Source organism: Phyllobates terribilis, unplaced genomic scaffold, assembly GCF_046119375.1.
Source record: "Phyllobates terribilis strain yellow unplaced genomic scaffold, ASM4611937v1 Scaffold_12__6_contigs__length_324123572, whole genome shotgun sequence".
Taxonomy (NCBI): domain Eukaryota; kingdom Metazoa; phylum Chordata; class Amphibia; order Anura; family Dendrobatidae; genus Phyllobates; species Phyllobates terribilis.
In genome coordinates, this window is record NW_027362772.1 from 185824895 (window position 1) to 185846420 (window position 21526).

Consider the following 21526-nt stretch of genomic DNA (forward strand, 5'->3'; position numbering starts at 1 on the left):
TCTGCAAACCTCTCTAATGCAGCCCGTAGGGCGCTATGGCTCAAGAGCTGGCCAGGAGATGTGCAGTCAAAGTCTAAACTGTGCTCAATCCCTTGTGAGGGGGACTTCTTGTTCGGCAAAGGTCTAGATGACATCCTAGATAAAGCCGCAGACAAAAAACATGGATTTCCCACGGTGTCTGGTTCCCGATTTAACAGTTCCTTTCGGAAGAGAAAATACAGCCGCAGTAAAGCTCCCAGAGACCAAGGTAGCTGGAAAGACCGAAAGCCGTATAGCAGAGGCTTCATGTTTGGGGGTCCCTCCTCCGAGAATAAGAAAGCCCCTAAGTGACAGTTCCCCCCAGGTGGGAGGAAGATTGTCCCACTTCCTGCCTGCCTGGAAGAAAATTTCATCCAATTCTTGGATCTTAGGGATAATCAGGAGGGGGCTCACACTAGAGTTCAAGAGCAGGCCCAAGAACACTGTCAAAATATCAGCCCCCAGAGGTTTAGCGGAACAGATAGCCTTACAGCAGGAAGTTCTCTCTCTGCTCAGGAAAGGAGTTCTGGTGGAAACACCTGCACCCGAGCAAGGAAGAGGATTCTATTCGACCCTCTTCCTAATAAAGAAGCCGGACGGCTCCTTCAGGACCATTGCGAACTTAAAGAGACTGAACGACCATTTAATCTACAGGCCTTTCTAGATGGAAACAATAAAATCAGCCATAAAGATGTTATTTCCGGACTGTTTTATGTGCGTCCTCGATCTGAAGGACGCCTACTACCACGTCCCGATTTTGCCAGATCATCAACAGTTTCTAAGAGTAGCTGTACAATTCGGCAGGCACGTAAGGCATTTTCAGTTCGCAGCTCTTCCCTTTGGCATTTCCATGGCGCCGAGAGTCTTCACAAAAATCATTCTGGAGGTCACAGCGCACTTGAGGGAAAGAGATATTTTAGTCATCCCTTATCTGGACGACTTCTTAGTAGTGGGCAGATCAAGTCAACTCTGTGCTCTAGCCCTGGCGGACGTCATGGCCAGTCTTAGACGCCTAGGTTGGCTGTTAAATCTGGAGAAGTCAAGGCTGCAACCAAAGAGGGTTCAGTCTTTCCTGGGTCTCATTCTGGACTCGGAAAACCAAACCTGTCTTCTGCCAGAGGAAAAGAAACTGAAGATCAGATCCCTAACATCTCAGATTGTCAGCAATCCGACCATCACCCTGAGGAGTGCAATGTCTCTGTTGGGTACAATGACGTCTTGCATTCCGGCGGTTCAGTGGGCCCAGCACCATTCCAGATGTCTTCAACAGGAGATTCTGGCAGCGGACAGGCGGCTCAAAGGTCGCCTGAATGGGAAAATATCTCTTCCAGATGTTGTGATCAACTCCCTGGACTGGTGGACATCTCCGGTCAACCTATCTTTGGGGGTTCCTTGGACCTTCCAGGTGTCGGATACAATTACAACAGACGCAAGTGCGGAAGGTTGGTGAGCTCACCTAAGGGATCGTTCTGTACAAGGCCTCTGGTCGGACAGCGAGACAAGCCTCTCTTCCAACATGAAAGAGCTGTTGGCAGCCAGAAACGCGCTAAAAGAATTCAGTTCTGTTCTTCAGGGTCCTCACGTCAGGATAATGTCAGACAACAGATCAACAGTCGCCTATATCAATCATCAGGGGGGTACCAGGTCTCTCCCACTGATGTTAATAGCGGATCAGATCTTCAGGTTTGCCGAGAGTCGGCTGGTTACGCTCTCGGCACTGCATATAAAAGGGGAAGAGAACATAAAGGCGGATTTCTTGAGTCGTCACATCTTGAAACAAGGAGAGTGGGAGTTGAATCCAGCCGTTTTTCAGCAGATTGTGAATCGGTGGGGACAGCCCCAGATAGATCTGTTTGCAAACAGACACAATCGGAAGACCGAAACCTTTTGCTCCCTGAATCCAAAAGAGGGGGCGTTTGCGGTGGACGCGCTGCAGATTCAGTGGGATTTCACTCTAGCTTATGCCTTTCCCCCTTTAGTACTGATCCCTACTATCCTGAGGAAGATCCGAGAGGAACGGGCGAGGGTTATATTGATCGCCCCGTTCTGGCCCAAGAGACCAAGGTTCACTTGGATGAAGAGAATGTCCCAAGCAGATCCATGGGTTCTTTCGGACATCCCGGATCTCCTCAGGCAGGGCCCAGTCTGTCATCCCCAAAGAGCGGGCCTGCATTTGACGGCTTGGATTTTGAGAGGTCGCTATTGACGCAAAGGGGGTTTTCTCCAGATCTTGTTACTACCCTTCTAGCAAGTAGAAAGCCGATAACAACTAGAATCTATGGTAGAACCTGGGCTAAGTTCTTGTCTACCTCGGGTCAGTCTGCCAAAGGGAGGGTTCCTATTGAGGCCATACTAAAATTCCTCCAGAAGGGGTTAAACATGGGACTAGCCACCAGTACTCTTAAGGTACAGGTATCGGCTCTGGGGGCACTGTATAATTATGACTTGGCAGCAAATAGATGGATCATTAGATTTATTAAAGCCTGTCATAGATCCAGACCTATTCCTGTTCCAAGAATGCCTCCTTGGGACCTTAATTTAGTTCTGGAAGCATTAACCAAACCTCCCTTCGAGCCCTTAGAGAAGGTTTCAGAAAAAATCTTAACTTTAAAGACTGCGCTATTGGTGGCCCTGACATCAGCTCGTAGAGTCAGTGACTTACACGCACTATCCGTTAACCATCCATTCACTCAAGTATGTATGGATAGAGTAATCTTAAGACCAGACCCGGCCTATCTTCCAAAGGTAGCCTTCAAGTTCCATAGGACGCAAGTAATCACTCTCCCTTCCTTCTATCCTAATCCTAGGGATTCTGAGGAATATAAGCTTCACACCTTAGATGTTAGGAGGGTGTTAGTCCAGTATTTGGAAGTGACAAAAGCCTGGAGAAAGAGTGACGCTTTATTTATATCCTTTCAGGGGGCTAGGAAAGGACTTAAGGTTACAAGGGGGACCATAGCTAGATGGGTCAGGGATACTATTACCTTAGCCTACTCTTCTAGCAATCTGCCGGTTCCTGAGAACCTGAAGGCCCATTCCACCAGAGCGGTAGCTGCTTCCTGGGCTGAGAAGGCGGATGTGCCCATCGACATTATATGTAAGGCGGCAACTTGGTCATCCCCTGCTACATTTTACAAACATTACCGTCTTGACCTTTCCTCTTCTACTGATCTGTCCTTTGGTAGAAGGGTGTTGCAAGCGGTGATCCCTCCCTCTGGTATTTAATCTCTATAAATCTCTCAGGTGGTGCTGTCATGGGAGAAGGGGAAAAGATCCTAGTTACTTACCGGTAACGGGATTTTACAGAGCCCATGACAGCACCGTATTAATTCCCTCCCCTTTATCACTGTGGTGTGCACTTTTTTTAAGGTGTTTAGTACATATGTTGAGGTGGTGGTTATGTATTAACCTGTCTTCGGAGGCCCTCTCATGCTCTGAAACAAAAAACTGATGCGGAGGAGAGGTACCGCCTTTTTATTCAGTAGGTTCCTGTCCTTGGTGGGCGGATACCCTCTCTCAGGTGGTGCTGTCATGGGCTCTGTAAAATCCCGTTACCGGTAAGTAACTAGGATCTTTTCTTACTTTTAATGCTGCAATAAACCTTACTGTTGCTCTGATTATTTCTCGTCTGGACTATTGCAACTTTCTATTGATCGGTCTCCCTCTTTCAAAAACTCATTCTTCTCCAATCTATTCTGAATGCAGCAGCCAGGGTCGAATTTCTGTCCAGCCGCTGCACCGATAACTACACCTTGTGCCAGTCGTTGCACAGGTTGCTCAAATGCCACACAGTCCAATATGAACTTATCTCTCCCACACACAAAGCTCTCCACAGTTCTGCACCATCCTACATAGTCTCCTTCATCGCTGTCTATCACTCTACCAGTGTTCCCTTTTCCAATAACAACCTAAGACTTTTCTCGTGCTGCACCAGTTCTCTGGAATGCACTACCACATTCAATCCGATTTATTGCCTGTATCCACAGTTTTAAATGTGCTATAAAAACACATTTCTATAGCCAGACCCATCACCTCACTAATATAAATGTTCCCTGTTCTCCATTCCTAAATATTGTGTTTTTTTTATTGCAGTGCTTAGTGATCCTCAGTCAAGAGCCATCTATGATGTGTATGGAAAGAAGGGCTTGGATATGGAAGGCTGGGAGGTAGGATTTATTATATGTACCTTTTTATATTATTTTAGATATTACTTTGTGATTTTTAGGATTACCATAATCTGGATAAGATTTAAGCCATGATATCTTGCAGAGTATATGGGGGGTTTTTTTGTTTGTTTTTTGCTTTTTTTTGTTGGTGCGAACAATTTGCTGCATTTAAACAATTCCAGCAAAGTGGATGTGATTTCTTGAAAACTTATGACCATTGTATGTTTAACCCTTTGCCTCTGCAGCCAATTTTTTTTTTTACATCTACTTTTTTTCTTAGCTTTTATGCAGTAAAAAATGCTTACAAAAAATTCCGCTTCATATTCAAAGTAAAAAGGAAAATGCATCAAAAACACAGTAAACAAAGCAATTTGCTATTGCATATTTTGGTGCTGACACAAGTGGAAAACGTAGGAAAAAGAAGCAGCGGGGAAAAAATGCATCATTTTGCACCCTTAGGAACATAACTAGATTGTGAGCCCCAATGGGGACAGTGATGCTGATGTCTGTAAAGCGCTGTGGCATTAATGGAGCTATATAAATAAGTAAAATAAGTAAATAAAACGCAACAAAATGAAGCAGAATTCTTTTCAGAATGAAAAAAAATTGCATAAAAAAGAGAAAACGAACATATCCACCATGACTATCCACAAATAAACTTTAGGGTAATTGGTGTAAAAGTATTGAATCACAATAGCAGCAACATAATCCTTTGTGCAGGGTGTGTATTCTGAATTGAGGCTCATGCAGGTGTCCGTGAACCTTGGTGTCGAGCACAGACCGCAATATATGGACTGTCCACGGGTTTCCCGACCTTAACTCAACAGCCTCATACATGCCTATGAGTCTGTCATGATCGTGTTGGCAGACCCACGGACAGTCCATGCATTGCGGTCCATGCTTGGACCAAGTGGAGGCTGTTGCATTAGGGCCAGGAGACCCACGGACCGTCCATTTATTGCAGTCCATGCTTGGACCAAATGAGGCTGTTGCTTTTGGGCCAGGAGACCCACGGATCGCCCATGTATTGCGGTCTGTAATTGGACCAAGTAAAGCTGTTGCGCTTGGGGCCAGGAGATCCACGGACCGTCCATGTATTGTGGTCTGTGTTTGGGCCAGGAGACCCACGGACCGTCCATGTATCCAAATTTCTTTGCTTGGACTGAGTTGTACGGACGTCTGCATGAGCCCTTAAGGTATGAAGGGGTGCTCCCAGCTTAAAAATCCTACCGGATTTGCCACAAATGTGCTATAAGTGGGACCTTCATCTATTAGGGAGCCACCACTTGCCAGTTGAAGGAGGTAGACTGCAATAAGAGTTGTAAGTCTGTGGGAGTCACAGATCTTTTAAATGGCACTGAGCGTGTCGTAGACCCAACACCTCAAGCCCTAATATCTTCCATTAATTGATCCATGAGATACTGGTAGATTGCAGTCGAAGGGTTGCCAACACTCTCGCTTTAGGGAATATTTTTACATGGATTAAACCACAAATAACCTATTAGACCTCATTGATGACCTGTCCGCTGTGATGCAGACAGCAGAGATTATGATGCAATTGTAAGTGGATGTGACGTGTCTTGTAAAAATGGAGGGTGACACTGCTGATCGTGTCCTCTGGTGGGTGTAGGGCACCCCAGACTGACATTAATGATGGAAAGCTTACAAGAAAGCATCACATAGTCATATCCCATCCTTCCACCATATTACAAATCACTTATAAAATCTATTCTTGGTTTCACGTAAAAGTGCCGCCACTTTATACTTGACAGAAAGCGTGTGTGTCGCGGATTGTTCTAGTTTACAGACTGCGCTAATTACTACATCATTATGAATTGTAGAGCTGTTTGGTTAAATGCTTTTCAAAAAACCCTTCAGATACTGTTTTTGTTGCCTCCCCAAAGAGTCCCATTCACAGAGCGCCCAACAGGTAGCACCGTCGTCATTATAAAATTGTTGTGTAATGCCGGCGCTTAATAATGTGTATTAAGCTCTGTAATCACCGCTCCGGCGAGTCGACGAGTACAAAGAGTCCTGCCTGGAGACTCATTATTCTCTTATAAAGCACCATCTTGTTAGGATTGTTTTAATGATATGAAGTTTTCATTCTGGCTTTCAAAGGGGAAAGTTAGAGTTCTGTAGGGGTTATAAAGTTAGTTAGGATAGAAATACGTGGCCAAGTTTCTGCACATAAACGGCTGATCAAAGAACCTTACAAGGTAGCAGAGGGAAGACAGACGAAAGAGGAGGAATCAAAAGGCAACGCATCCTCCAAAGGAAAGCTGCAGTTTGCAACTACCACATACATTAGGGAATTGTGCTATTAGCAGTTTCCCAGTATGCATGTGACAATAACATTCTTAGGGCAATTCTGCTACATTTATAAATGTCTTTTGTCTGCAGAATTAGACTTTAAATAAAGACCATAGACACATATGACATATTTTTTTCCCATATGTTATGGGTTACCTTTAATGAATAGCATTGGATTGTTTCAGTCTGCAATCTTCACTCCTTCATTCATTTTCAGAGCGCCTCATATGTACTTTGCAGCCTGATACAAGTTTCAGATTTTTCTCCTTTTGGGAGTGACCCTCCAAGTAATATAGGCTGGATGTGAGGTTTGTGTGCATCCAGGGCTCTGCAGTTCACATTAGCTCAGCTTCTATCCTGCACCTACTTCTTCTTCATATGATTTCCTCCTTTTCTACAGCCTGTTTTCTCTGCCCTGCTAGAGACTGTAGATGGGTTACATCCTGTCCACACAGATCTGTGCACAGATTTGTTACAGTTTTGCAGAGCACTGAGCTAGATAACGGACTTGCAGACACTCTTAAGCAGCAAAGAGTTGGAACATTTTTAATGAAGACTATTTAGAAAGTTGCTACACTTTGAACTTTTCATAGACCTTGATTTACATGGCTTCTACTGTTGCCACTAATGGTAACTCACTGCATCCTCGTGTCTCATTAACTTCAATGTATAAAGTTCGGGTGCTCCCTCTAGTGGTGGCTGCTGGTAGCCAGAATTTTATCTTAAAAGGCCTGTGCACATGTTGCAAATTTGTCACGATTTTGGCGCTTTTTTATCTGCTCAGATTTGTCATAAAACCTGAAGGGTTTCCTGGTGCCAGAAAAGTGAATGAGAATCCTCAAGTCTCATGCACATGTTGCTTATTTGTGACTTGCAGATTTTCTGGAGATTTATATCTGCTGCATGTTATTTCTTTCAGCACATTTCACCCATACTAATGAGTGGGGAAAAATCTGCAACAAAAACGCATGTAAAAAACGCACGTATTTTAAGCGCTTTTTTCCTGCCAAGAAATGCAGAACTTTCTGCATCAAATTCTTAACAAGTGCACATACCCTTAAAGCGCAGTTTTTAAAAAAAAGGTCCTAAGTGTGCTTAAAATAGTAAGTTAACTTACAAGTGCATCTCACAAAATTAGAATATCATCAAAAGTTAATTTATTTCAGTTCTTCAATACAAAAGTGAAACTCGTATATTATATAGAGTCATTACAAACAGAGGGATCTATTTCACGTGTTTATTTCTGTTAATGTTGATGATTATGGCTTACAGCCAATGAAAACACAAAAGTCATTATCTCAGTAAATTAGAATACTTTATAACAACAGCTTGAAAAATGTTTTTAAAATCTGAAATGTTGGCCTACTGAAATGTATGTTCAGTAAATGCCCTCAATACTTGGTCAGGGCTTTTGCATCAATTACTGCATCAATGCGGCGTGGCATGGAGGTGATCAGCCTGTGGCACTGCTGAGGTGTTATGGAAGCCCAGGTTGCTTTGACAGAAGCCTTCAGCTCGTCTGCATTGTTGGGTCTGGTGTCTCTCATCTTCCTCTTGACAATACCCCATAGATTCTCTATAATAGATTCTCTATGGGGTTAAGGTCAGGCGAGTTTGCTGCCAATCAAGCACAGTGATACTGTTGTGTGTAAACCAGGTATTGGTACTTTTGGCAGTGTGGACAGGGGCCAAGTCCTGCTGGAGAATGACATTTCCATCTCCAAAAAGCTTGTTGGCAGAGGAAAGCATGAAGTGCTCTAAAATGTCCTGGTAGACGGCTGCACTGACTTTGGTCTTGATAAAACACAGTGGACCTCCACCAGCAGATGACATGGCTCCCCAAACCATCAGTGATTGTGGAAACTTCACACTAGACCTCAAGCAGCTTGGATTGTGGCCTCTCCACTCTTCCTCCAGACTCTGGGACCTTGATTTCCAAATGAAAATTGGAACTCTGGGACCTTGTGGAGTGTCAATGACTGCCTTCTGGACATCTGTCGAGTCAGCCTTCTGCCCCGTGATTGTGGAGCCTACTGAAACAGACTAAGGGACCTTTTTAAATGCTCAGGAAGCATTTGCAGGTGTGTTTTTTTAATTATTCTAATTTGCTGAGATAATGACTGTGTGTTCATTGGCTGTAAGCCATAATCATCAACTTTAACAGAAATAAACACTTGAAATAGATCATTCTGTGTGTAATGACTCTATATAATATGAGTTTCACTTTTTGTAGTGAAGAACTGAAATAAATTAACTTTTTGATGATATTCTAATTTAGTGAGATGCACCTGTATATACGGTACTTCTATTATTGAAGGTACACCTCTCTGAAAAAATCTGCTCCAGTCCTGGCAGCTCCATTTGCTGTCTTATGTCAAGCAAAAGCCGGGTTTCCAGTGTACTCATCAGCCATGACAGAGAATGGGGCCGGCTAGGACCGGATCAGATTTCCTCTCCTCAGATTGGGACATTTTAGGTACTTGAAGCATATTAGTAAGTTGTAAACGTTTTTTCACTATAATACCTATATTTAAATCAACATATTTAGGCGTTATTAAGCTTGTATCTCCTGAGACTGATGTATGTTATGTTAAACTAGTTAGCAATTTGCACCAAAGTTTGTGATTTTTTTGGGTGCTCTGCGGACTTTCTAAAAGTTTAGAAAATCAAATCCTTCGCTGCTATGAGGAAACAGATTTTGTGCCGTTTTCAACCTAAGGGGTGACTTGTCTCCTTGTGGAGAGTGGCAAGCCTTGCCTGGCATGTCAGAGTGAGGAGACTTCTAGGCCATGCATGCTCTTCTGGGAAATTAATTATGCAAATTGCCTCTTCAGAGAGGAAGAGGACTAGAACGCTAGTGCCAACTATTGGAAGTAGCAATCCTAAAAGTCGATACCAGCCCCGGCTTGTCACTCTCCACAAGGAGAAACCTATCTTAGATCCCATTCTTAAGCCTCTCACCTAGCCAAATCAGATCTCATACTTTGCACTGATGAGGGGCAGTACCCAGAAACACCGTTTCAGCAAATTGAGATTCTGGTTTGGCTTTTATCTTAAGTCATGCCAAGGCTTGTTTAAAGGGTTGATATTGACTTTTAGGATTGCTACTTCCAATAGGTGGCGCTAGAGTTCAAGTCCTCTTCCTCTCTGAAGAGGCAATTTGCATGTGCCATTTTCAAGAATTTCAACCTAGAGATGAAATCTAAATCCACGTTTTGGAAACCATGCCCATTTTTTTTTTTTACTTTACGCTAAAAACGAGGATACAACGCTAAGCAAGGTAAATGTGAGCCGAAGGACGAAAGTGCGGCATAAGTTGGGTTATTCACTTTAAAGCAAGTGTTATTTATTTTTCTTTTACAATGAAAGTTTCTTCAGTTTTTTTGGGGGGGGTTCACTTTTTTTTGCTAGTTACATCAAAAGGTAGAAAAGCTGCTATCCTTTCCTTAATGTCCGTGTCCTAGAAAACATTGGAGATCTGAGAGCCCGCACCAGGCTGATGAAAACGTTTCAGGTTGTGGCTTTCAGCCCTTTTAACACCATCCTGTACATGAAATCATAGGAAATAAGGTCACGTCAAGTTCTTTTTAGAAGCCTCTGGTTGTTTTCAGGCCCAGATGCACCGCACATTCTTGAACTATCCATATTTTATGCATTGTCTGTATTATCAGCCTGTGCAAATATAGATTACGCAGCAGCGGCGGCCGGGGAAATCCAGAAGTGCAGGTAAAACGCAGAACAAGTGTTTACTTCATCTTAAGAGTCTCGTTTTCTCTACAGACACACTTCAATACGTCTCTGTAAGTTTTGATGAGAATTATTGCTGCCAGACATTTTCACCTTGCGGTGAGCCCTTCAGGACGTCTCCTAAATTTGTAAATCATGTTACAATTTGACGCCTTAAAATGAAAAGTACCAGCATCTTTTTTTTCCTCTTCTCTCCAGTATGTCACCAAAACTGTCACGGATAACGTAATTTAGAGTTATTAATTCTCCCTTGTAAAGGTTAAACTCTTGCGATGCTGTACAGCAAATCTTGGCCTGTTACCTCGCAGCCCTTGCCCACCTTCTGGCGGGAGCACTCGGTGTGAGCCTAAATCCAGGCCATGAAATATGGAAAGTCGGATTGTAGTTAATTCAGTCATCATGGCCATTAACTATTAAGATTTGCAATAAAAAAATAACCGCTGGAACTTTAAAAGTTTATCCTTTATCAATAGGATGTCTAAGGGGCAGGGCTGGCTACAGGTTTTCGTGGGCCCCAGGCAAAAGAGTCTCAGTGGGCCCCTTTAACACACAGCACAATTCATGATGCACTGATAAGAAATATAGCTATAGTACAACTAGCTATTGAACCCGCTCTACTCCTGGGTGGCGAGCATTTTTATACATACCGCGCTATCCGGCTCCATATTTTTGAAGACACTGTGTCTGCGAATATGCACACAGTGTCTTGAATAAAATGGCGCCATAGTGCTCTATGACTTGGCGCTGACTCATGCGTGGAGGCTTTGGACAGAAGGACGCCTCCAGCATGATTATTATAGAATTATAGATACACAGATCTCCACATTTGTGCAGTGACGGTGCCCGGCATCGGAGAGCAGACATGGCCTAGTCCCTGGCCTCCACCTCCTCACCGCACTCAGCCGCTGCCATCTTTCCCAGCTGTGTCTCCTTCTCGCACGCATCCATGCTTTTTTGGGCTCCATACTGTCCAGCGAACATGGCGCCCAGCAGATATCGGCAGCCACGGCTGTCCCTTTCTCTCTCCCACTCCCGGGCCCCATATTCCCACTTGTCACTCCCCCAAGGCCCACATGGTGACTGAAAATGCGCCCTCCAGCGCCTTAATCTGCATCGGCTTCTGCTCCCATTTGCGGCCCGCAGCCTCAGAGCCGCTCAGGAACCCGCCGCAGCCCTTCTTCAGCCCCCGGCCGCCACCCCCGATGCTCTTCCCAGCCACTGTCACTGACTCTGGCGCCACACTCCTCCTCCAGCCTCCTGGGCGCTTACTCCGGCGCCATACTCCTCCTCCAGTCTCATAGGCGCTGACTCCGGCACCACACTCCTCCCCCTGTCCCCTCGAGGCACTGGACCGCTGGTCTATTAACTCTGGATGCCTCCTTCTGACTCCGGGCCACACTGCGCAGGCGCAGCCTATACCCGCTTTAGACATCCAGCGTTTTATTATAGATACCAAAGATTTCACTTCTTCCATTAAATGGGTGACATCTATTGTAAATTCTACAATACCATATAGCAGAGGGGATTCAGGTGATCTAGGGTTTCAGTACCTGTACTATTAGAGGTAGACGGGATACTAATAAATGTACCCTACCAGTAGAAACTGTTCTCAGCAGTGCACCCTTTACAAAAACGATGACCCAGACCATCTATTCCTTGTTAAACCTGCAAATATTCCTTCATTCACCATTGGATTTTTACATGCATTTTAGCTGCCAGGTCTAACAAGCATCAGATGTCATTCTTCCTTGTACAGCATGACATCAAAGGCCAATGATTTGCTTCAGTAGTCACAGGGAGAAAAAACAACATAAAGACCAACACGGGCCACCTGCACCCATTTTTAAATGCATCAATAAAAAGTGGATGGATCTGACTCCAGTTATTGTTGGTGTGTTGGCAGCAGTGGTTCTCCATATTGCATAAAAAATGTACAATCCACATATACACACATATGTGTGTAAGTGTGTGTGTGTATGTGTATATATATATATATATATATATATATATATATATATATATATACATACAGTACAGACCAAAACTTTGGACACACCTTCTCATTTAAAGATTTTTCTGTATTTTCATGACTTTGAAAATTGTACATTCACACTGAAGGCATCAAAACTATAAATTAACAGATGTGGAATTATATACTTAACAAAAAAGTGTGAAACCAATTTTTCGGACTGACTGACTTTCATTTCTTAAAGTAAAGATGGCCACTCGTTTTTCTTTACTTAGCTGCTTTTTTCTTGCCATAGTACATTCACACTGAAGGCATCAAAACTATGAATTAACACATGTGGAATTATATACTTAACAAAAAAGTGTGAAACAACTGAAAATATGTCTTATATTCTAGGTTCTTCAAAGTAGCCACCTTTTGCTTTGATGACTGCTTTGCACACTCTTGGCATTCTCTTGATGAGCTTCAAGAGGTAGTCACCGGAAATGGTTTTCACTTCACAGGTGTGCCCTGTCAGGTTTAAGAAGTGGGATTTCTTGCCTTATAAATGGGGTTGGGACCATCAGTTGTGTTGTGCAGAAGTCTGGTAGATACACAGCTGATAGTCCTACTCAATAGACTGTTAGAATTTGTATTATGGCAAGAAAAAAGCAGCTAAGTAAAGAAAAACGAGTGGCCATCATTACTTTAAGAAATGAAGGTCAGTCAGTCCGAAAAATTGGGCAAACTTTGAAAGTGTCCCCAAGTGCAGTTGCAAAAACCATCAAGCGCTACAAAGAAACTGGCTCACAGGAGGACCGCCCCAGGAAAGGAAGACCAAGAGTCACCTCTGCTTCTGAGGATAAGTTTATCCGAATCACCAGCCTCAGAAATCGCAGGTTAACAGCAGCTCAGATTAGAGACCACGAGTGATGGGGTGCTACGCCAGATGGCGTGTCCCTCCACAGTCACCAGACCTGAACCCAATCGAGATGGTTTGGGGTGAGCTGCACCGCAGAGTGAAGGCAAAAGGGCCAACAAGTGCTAAGCATCTCTGGGAACTCCTTCAAGATTGTTGGAAGACCATTTCTGGTGACTACCTCTTGAAGCTCATCAAGAGAATGCCAAGAGTGTGCAAAGCAGTCATCAAAGCAAAAGGTGGCTACTTTGAAGAACCTAGAATATAAGACATATTTTCAGTTGTTTCACACTTTTTTGTTAAGTATATAATTCCACATGTGTTGATTCATAGTTTTGATGCCTTCAGTGTGAATGTCCAATTTTCATAGTCATGAAAATGCAGAAAAAAATCTTTAAATGAGAAGGTGTATCCAAACTCTTGGTCTGTACTGTGTATATATATATTTGTGTGTATGTGTATATATATATATATATATATATATATATATATATGTATGTGTGTATATATATATATATATATATATATATATATATATATACACACGTGGTCGAAATTGTTGGTACCCCTCATTTAATGAAAGAAAAACCCACAATGGTCACAGAAATGACTTGTTTCTGACAGAAGTAATAATAAATTAAACATCTATGAAAATGAACAAATGAAAGTCAGACATTGCTTTTCTGCTTCCACAGAATTTAAAAAAAAATGAAACTCATGAAATAGGCCTGGACAGAAATGATGGTACCCCTGAAAATAATGTGACGAAAGGGACATGTTAAATCAAGTTGTGTCCACTAATTAGCATCACAGGTGTCTACAATCTTGTAATCAGTCAGTGGGCCTGTATGTAGGGCTACAGATACTCACTGTGCTGTTTGGTGACATGGTATGTACCACACACAACATGGACCAGAAGAAGCAAAGGAAAGAGTTGTTTCAGGACATTAGAAAGAAAATTATAGACAAGCATGTTAAAGGTAAAGGTTATTAGACCATCTCCAAGCAGCTTGATGTTCCTGTGACTACAGTTGCACATATTATTAGATCCATGGGACTGTAGCCAGCCTCCCTGGACGTGGCCGCAGGAGGAAAATTGATGACAAATCAAAGAGACGGATAATACGAATGGTAACAAAAGAGCCCAGGAAAACTTCTATAGAGATTAAAGGTGAACTTCAAGCTCAAGGAACATCAGTGTCAGATCGCACCATCCGTCGTTGTTTGATCCAAAGTGGACTTTATGGGAGACAACCAAGGAGAACACCATTGTTGAAAAAAAAAATCATAAAAAAGCCAGACTGGAATTTGCCAAACTACATGTTGACAAGCCACAAAGCCTCTGGGAGAATGTCCTATGGACAGATGAGACAAAAATGGAAGTTTTTGGCAAGGCACATCAGCTCTATGTTCACAGATGGAAAAATGAAAAAAACACATATCAAGAAAAGAACATTGTCCCTACTGTGAAATATGGTGGAGGCTCTGTTATGTTCTGGGGCTGCTTTGCTGCATCTGGGACAGGGTGCCTTGAATCTGTGCATGGTACAATGAAATCTCAAGACTATCAAGGGATTCTAGAGAGAAATGTGCTGTCCAGTGTCAGAAAGCTTGGTCTCAGTCACAGGTCATAGGTCTTGCAACAGGATAATGACCCAAAACATACAGGTAAAAACACCCAATAATGGCTAAGAGGAAAACATTGGACTATTCTGAGGTGGCCTTCTGTGAGCCCTGACCTAAATCCTATTGAGCATCTTTGGAAAGAGCTGAAACATGCCATCTGGAAAAGGCAACTGGAGCAGTTTGCTCATGAGGAGTGGGCCAAAATACCTGTCGAGAGGTGCAGAAGTCTCATTGACAGTTACAGGAATCGTTTGATAGCAGTGATTGCCTCAAAAGGTTGTTCAACAAAATATTAAGTTAAGTGTACCATCATTTCTGTCCAGGCCTATTTCATGAGTTTAATTTTATTTTAAATTCTGTGGAAGCAGAAAAGCAATGTCTGACTTTCATTTGTTCATTTTCATACATTTTTAATTTATTATTACTTTTGTCAGATTCAAGTTTTCAAGTTATTTCTGTGACCATTGTGGGTTTTTCTTTCATTAAACGGGGGGTACCAACAATTTTGACCACGTGTGTGTGTGTGTGTGTGTGTATGTATGTATGTGTGTGTGTGTGTGTGTATATGTGTATATGTATATATATATATATATATATATATATATATATATATACAGTACAGACCAAAAGTTTGGACACACCTTCTCATTTCAAGATTTTTCTGTGTTTTCATGACTATGAAAATTGTACATTCACACTGAAGGCATCAAAACTATGAATTAACACATGTGGAATTATATACTTAACAAAAAAGTGTGAAACAACTGAAAATATGTCTTATATTCTAGGTTCTTCAAAGTAGCCACCTTTTGCTTTGATGACTGCTTTGCACACTCTTGGCATTCTCTTGATGAGCTTCAAGAGGTAGTCAATGGAAATGGTCTTCCAACAATCTTGAAGGAGTTCCCAGAGATGCTTAGCACTTGTTGGCCCTTTTGCCTTCACTCTGCGGTCCAGCTCACCCCAAATCATCTCGATTGGGTTCAGGTCTGGTGACTGTGGAGGCCAGGTCATCTGGCGTAGCACCCCATCATTCTCCTTCTTGATCAAATAGCCCTTACACAGCCTGGAGGTGTGTTTGGGGTCATTGTCCTGTTGAAAAATAAATGATGGTCCAACTAAACGCAAACCGGATGGAATAGCATGCCGCTGCAAGATGCTGTTGTAGCCATGCTGGTTCAGTATGCCTTCAATTTTGAATAAATCCCCAACAGTGTCACCAGCAAAGCACCCCCACACCATCACACCTCCTCCTCCATGCTTCTCGGTGGGAACCAGACATGTAGAGTCCATCCGTTCACCTTTTCTGCATCGCACAAAGACACGGTGGTTGGAACCAAAGATCTCAAATTTAGACTCATCAGACCAAAGCACAGATTTCCACTGGTCTAATGTCCATTCCTTGTGTTCTTTAGCCCAAATAAGTCTCTTCTGCTTGTTGCCTGTCCTTAGCAGTGGTTTCCTAGCAGCTATTTTACCATGAAGGCCTGCTGCACAAAGTCTCCTCTTAACAGTTGTTGAAGAGATGTGTCTGCTGCTAGAACTCTGTGTGGCATTGACCTGGTCTCTAATCTGAGCTGCTGTTAACCTGCGATTTCTGAGGCTGGTGACTCGGATAAACTTATCCTCAGAAGCAGAGGTGACTCTTGGTCTTCCTTTCCTGGGGCAGTCCTCATGTGAGCCAGTTTCTTGCAGCGCTTGATGGTTTTTGCATCTGCACTGGGGGACACTTTCAAAGTTTTACCAATTTTTTGCATTGACTGACCTTCATTTCTTAAAGTAATGATGGCCACTCATTTTTCTTTACTTAGCTGCTTTTTTCTTGCCATAATACAAATTCTAACAGTCTATTTAGTAGGACTATCAGCTGTGTATCCACCAGACTTCTGCACAACACAGCTGATGATCCGAACCCCATTTATAAGGCAAGAACTCCCACTTATTAAACCTGACAGGGCACACCTGTGAAGTGAAAACCATTTCCAGTGACTACCTCTTGAAGCTCATCAAGAGAATGCCAAGAGTGTGCAAAGCAGTCATCAAAGCAAAAGGTGGCTACTTTGAAGAACCTAGAATATAAGACATATTTTCAGTTGTTTCACACTTTTTTTGTTAAGTATATAATTCCACATGTGTTAATTCATAGTTTTGATGCCTTCAGTGTGAATGTACAATTTTCATAGTCATGAAAATACAGAAAAATCTTTAAATGAGAAGGTGTGTCCAAACTTTTGGTCTGTACTGTATATATATATATAATATACATACAGTCTGTGGTGCAACGTGACGTTGGTGGTTGGAGCGAGACATGATGTCCCAGATGTGCTCAATCGGATTCAGGTCTGGGGAATTGGCGGGCCAGTCCATAGCTTCAATGCCTTCATCTTGCAGGAACTGCTGATACACTCAAGCCACATGAGGTCTGGGATTGTCCTGCATTAGGAGGAACCCAGGTACAAGCGCACCAGCATATGGTCTCACAAGGGGTCTGAGGATCTTATCTCGCTACCTCTGGCGAGCACATGGAGGGCTGTGCGGCCCTCCAAAGAAATACCACCCCACATCATTACTGACCCACTGCCAAACCGGTCATGCTGAAGGATGTTGCAGGCAGCAGATCTCTCTCTGCGGCGTCTCCAGACTCTGTCACGTCTGTCACATGTGCTCAGTGTGAACCTGCTTTCATCTGTGAAGAGCACAGGGCGCCAGTGGCGACTTTGCCAATCCTGGTGTTCTGTGGCAAATGGCAAGCGTCCTGCACAGTGTTGGGCTGTGAGCACAACCCCCATCTGTGGACATCGGGCCCTCATACCACCCTCATGGAGTCGGTTTCTAACCGTTTGTGCAGACACATGCACATGTGTGGTCTGCTGGAGGTCATTTTGCAGGGCTCTGGCATTGTTCCTCCTGTTCCTCCTTGCACAAAGGCGGAGGTAGCGGTCCTGCTGCTGGGTTGTTGCCCTCCTACGGACCCCTCCACGTCTCCTGGTGTACTGGCCTGTCTCCTGGTAGCGTCTCCAGCCTCTGGACACTACGCTGACAGAAGTGCAAACCTTCTTGCCACAGCTCGCATTGATGTGCCATCCTGGATGAGCTGCACTACCTGAGCAACTTCTGTGGGTTGTAGAGTCCGTCTCATGCTACCACGAGTGTGAAAGCACAACCAACATTCAAAAGTGAACAAAACATCAGCCAGAAAGCATTGGTACTGAGATGTGGTCTGTGGTCCGCACCTGCTGAACCACTCCTTTATTGAGGGTGTCTTGATAATTGCCAACAATTTCCATCTATTGTCTATTCCATTTGCACAGCAGCATGTGAAATTGATTGTCAATCAGTGTTGCTTCCTAAGTGGACAGTTTGATTTCACAGAAGTTTGATTTACTTGGAGTTATATTTTTATATATATTTTTTGAGCAGTGTGTGTGTGTATATATGTGTGTGTGTGTATGTATATATATATATATATATATATATATATATATATATATATATATATATATGTGTGTGTTTATATGTATGTGTGTATATATATATATATAATACATACAGGGTGGTCCAAAATTAGGTGGACAGAAAGTGTAATAGAATGTTCCTGTGCTGAGATAATCTTATAAGTGTGCCCCTGCTGTGTACTGTGTAATGGCTGTGTCTGACCGTGCAGGAACATGGTCTGATCATACCACATCTCCTGGGCGGGGAAGGAAGCTAAAGAGTATACAGACATTACAGCAGGGGATCACAGCTGATTCTTTATTTGAAGAAAAACATTGTTTAAAAACAGACAGGGAAATGTTTTACCCCACAAAAAGAATCATCTGTGATCCCCTGCTGTAGTGTCTGTATACTCTTTTGCGCGCCCCCCTCCCCCGCCCAGGAGCTGTGGTATGATCAGACCATGTTCCTGCACGGTCAGACACAGCCATTACACAGTACACAGCAGGGGCACATTTCTGTCCACCTACTTGTGGACCACCCTGTATATGCCGCATTTTTGGATTATATGACTCCCCTTTTTTCCCACAAATTTGGGGAGAAAATGGGGGTGCACCTTATAATCCGAATGTAGTTTATGGAGGGAGCAGCTGCAGTGCAGCGGGGTCCCAGGAGGCAGGGTTGCTCACAGGAAGCAGGCAGTAGCAGGAGTGGGATGGTGCTTAGGTCCCCGGGCTGGGAGGAGGGGAAATTCGGTGGTGCGGGGCTGCGGCGTGCCCCGGGCTGTCAGAAAATGTTGGCGGAGTCCCCGCACTTACCATGGTTTTCACTGCATGGGAAAATGGCTGACGGGGCGGCGCATGCGCAGATTGAGATCTCAGGTGCTGGATTCATCTTTTTATGCATAAATATATACACACAGTCCTCCATACAGTATTAAGGGTACCACACAGTCCTCCATACAGTGTTATGGGCACCATATAGTCCTCCATACGTGATTATAGGCACCACATAATCTTCCATACAGTATTATGGGCCCCACATAGTCCTCCATACAGTATTATGGGCCCCACATAGTCCTCCATACAGTATTATTGGCCCCACATAGTCCTCCATACAGTATTATGGGCCCCACATAGTCCTCCATACAGTATTATGGGCCCCACATAGTCCTCCATACAGTATTATGGGCCCCACATAGTCCTCCATACAGTATTATGGGCCTCACATAGTCCTCCATACAGTATTATGGGCCCCACATAGTCCTCCATACAGTATTATGGGCCCCACATAGACCTCCCTATAGTATAATGGGCCCCACATAGTCCTCCATACAGCATTATGGACACCACATAGACCTCCCTATAGTATAATGGGCCCCACATAGTCCTCCATACAGTATTATGGACCCCACATAGTCCTCCATACAGTATTATGGACCTCACATAGTCCTCCATACAGTATTATGGCCCCCATATAGTCCTCCATACAATATTATGGACACCACATAGTCCTCCCTATAGTATAATGGGCCCCACATAGTCCTCCATACATGATTATAGGCACCACACAGTCCTCCATACAGTATTATGGGCACCACACAGTCCTCCATACAGTATTATGGGCACCACACAGTCCTCCATACAGTATTATGGGCACCACACAGTCCTCTATACATGATTACAGGCACCACAGAGTCCTCCATACAGTATTATGGGCCCTATATAGTTCTCCATACAGTATTATGGGCACCACATTAGTCCTCCATACAGTATTACGGGCACTACATTAGTCCTCCATACAGTATTTTGGGCCCCATTTAGTGCTCCATTCAGTATAAAGGGCCCCATATATGGCCCCATTAAGCATAACGGGCCCCCATGTAATGCTCCATACAGTAAAATGAGCCCCAAATATTATTTTAAATATTCGAACATGATAACATTTTACAGTTCTTTAAACCGCATGTTCAAAAACACCCATAAATGTGCTTGGTAAGGAACAGGGGTAAATGGCCCCTTTCTTGTTAAATCAGGTTTTTGTGTTAAATGTTTTTTTTTTCCCTCTCGCAGACTGTTCTCAAAATAAAAAAAAGTTGCAGTTTTCACACCTGCCACTGGGGTTATTTTTTTAGACTCCAACTTCCTTTTGTTTCAGCCAGTGCACATGTACATTAGCAGCAGTGATCAGATTCAGATCCTATATTTTGTGCTGAAGCATCTAATGAGCGTGTGCGAAGTTGATTGTGAAAAGAGGTGGCGCAGATGAGCTGTGACATTGCCTATTGTGATGTTACCTGTCATTGTACTCCTGCCTCTAATGATAAGAAAATTCTCCTTTTGAAAGGATTGGAAGTATTGATCTGAAAAAAATTCCAGTGGCCAGTGTGAAAACTGCAAGATTACACTATATATATATATATATATATATGTACATGTATACATTTTTTTAAAAATAGTGATATGAAAATAATTGAATAAATATATATATATATATAATGTACATGTATACATTTTTTTAAAAATAGTGATATGAAAATAATTGAATATATATATTTATCTCTATATATTTTTTTAACACGTGTCACACAAAAAAAATCTCTTTATGTTCCAAAAAGAATAACCAGACAAAAGCGCAGTGACCTTTTTAAAGAAAACATGCTCCAAATGTATTATTGTATGATATTCCCTGTGCAGAATGGTGGTTAAGGCTTCTTGACCTCTGCCATGATGGTCACAATGGCTGATCATCAGAAGGTTGTCTGGTGGTCTGGCACAGACGCAGGGCATCTCTTGAGGACACAGCACTTCAGGTCTGACTCTCTTTTCTTGGAAGATGTTGATGCGCCTGAGCTGCATCCTGTGGTCAGACATTGTGTGCAGATTATATATTTCTTGCAGAGAGATTTTTATTATTATTCCTTATCTGAAATTAACCGTATTACACAACAGCATTCTATTAAACCCTTACATTTCATTACACGTTCCCGCGTCTGCTCTGATTCTAAGTCTCTTAATTGACTGCAATAACAACGATGATGAAGACCTTTTATATTCTTTAATTAGAAGAGTGCTGTCTAGATGTCCGCTCTGCTCTGGCACCGAGCAGCTTCACAACCCTGCTCACCCCATGAGAGCGGCAGCGCTGCCACAGTAAAAACTTCATAATCAGGCAGTGGTGGAGGGGGGATATGTAAGACACAGATATCAGGCAGCGGTGGAGGGGGATATGTAAGGAACAGATATCAGGCTGTGGTGGAGGGGGGATATGTAAGGAACAGATATCAGGCTGTGGTGGAGGGGGGATATGTAAGGAACAGATATCAGGCAGCTGTGGAGGGGGATATGTAAGGAA

At 43.2% G+C, this 21526-nt stretch overlaps 1 protein-coding gene across 1 annotated transcript in view; it reads left to right on the top strand.

Moving 5' to 3' along the window:
- DNAJC11 (DnaJ heat shock protein family (Hsp40) member C11) overlaps positions 1 to 21526 on the top strand; it is a 172735-nt gene that overhangs the window by 40412 nt on the left and 110797 nt on the right. The window contains exon 3 of the mRNA XM_073656524.1: positions 4111 to 4184. Coding sequence (XP_073512625.1) covers positions 4111 to 4184 — 74 coding nt within the window. The remainder of the gene's footprint in view (positions 1 to 4110; positions 4185 to 21526) is intronic.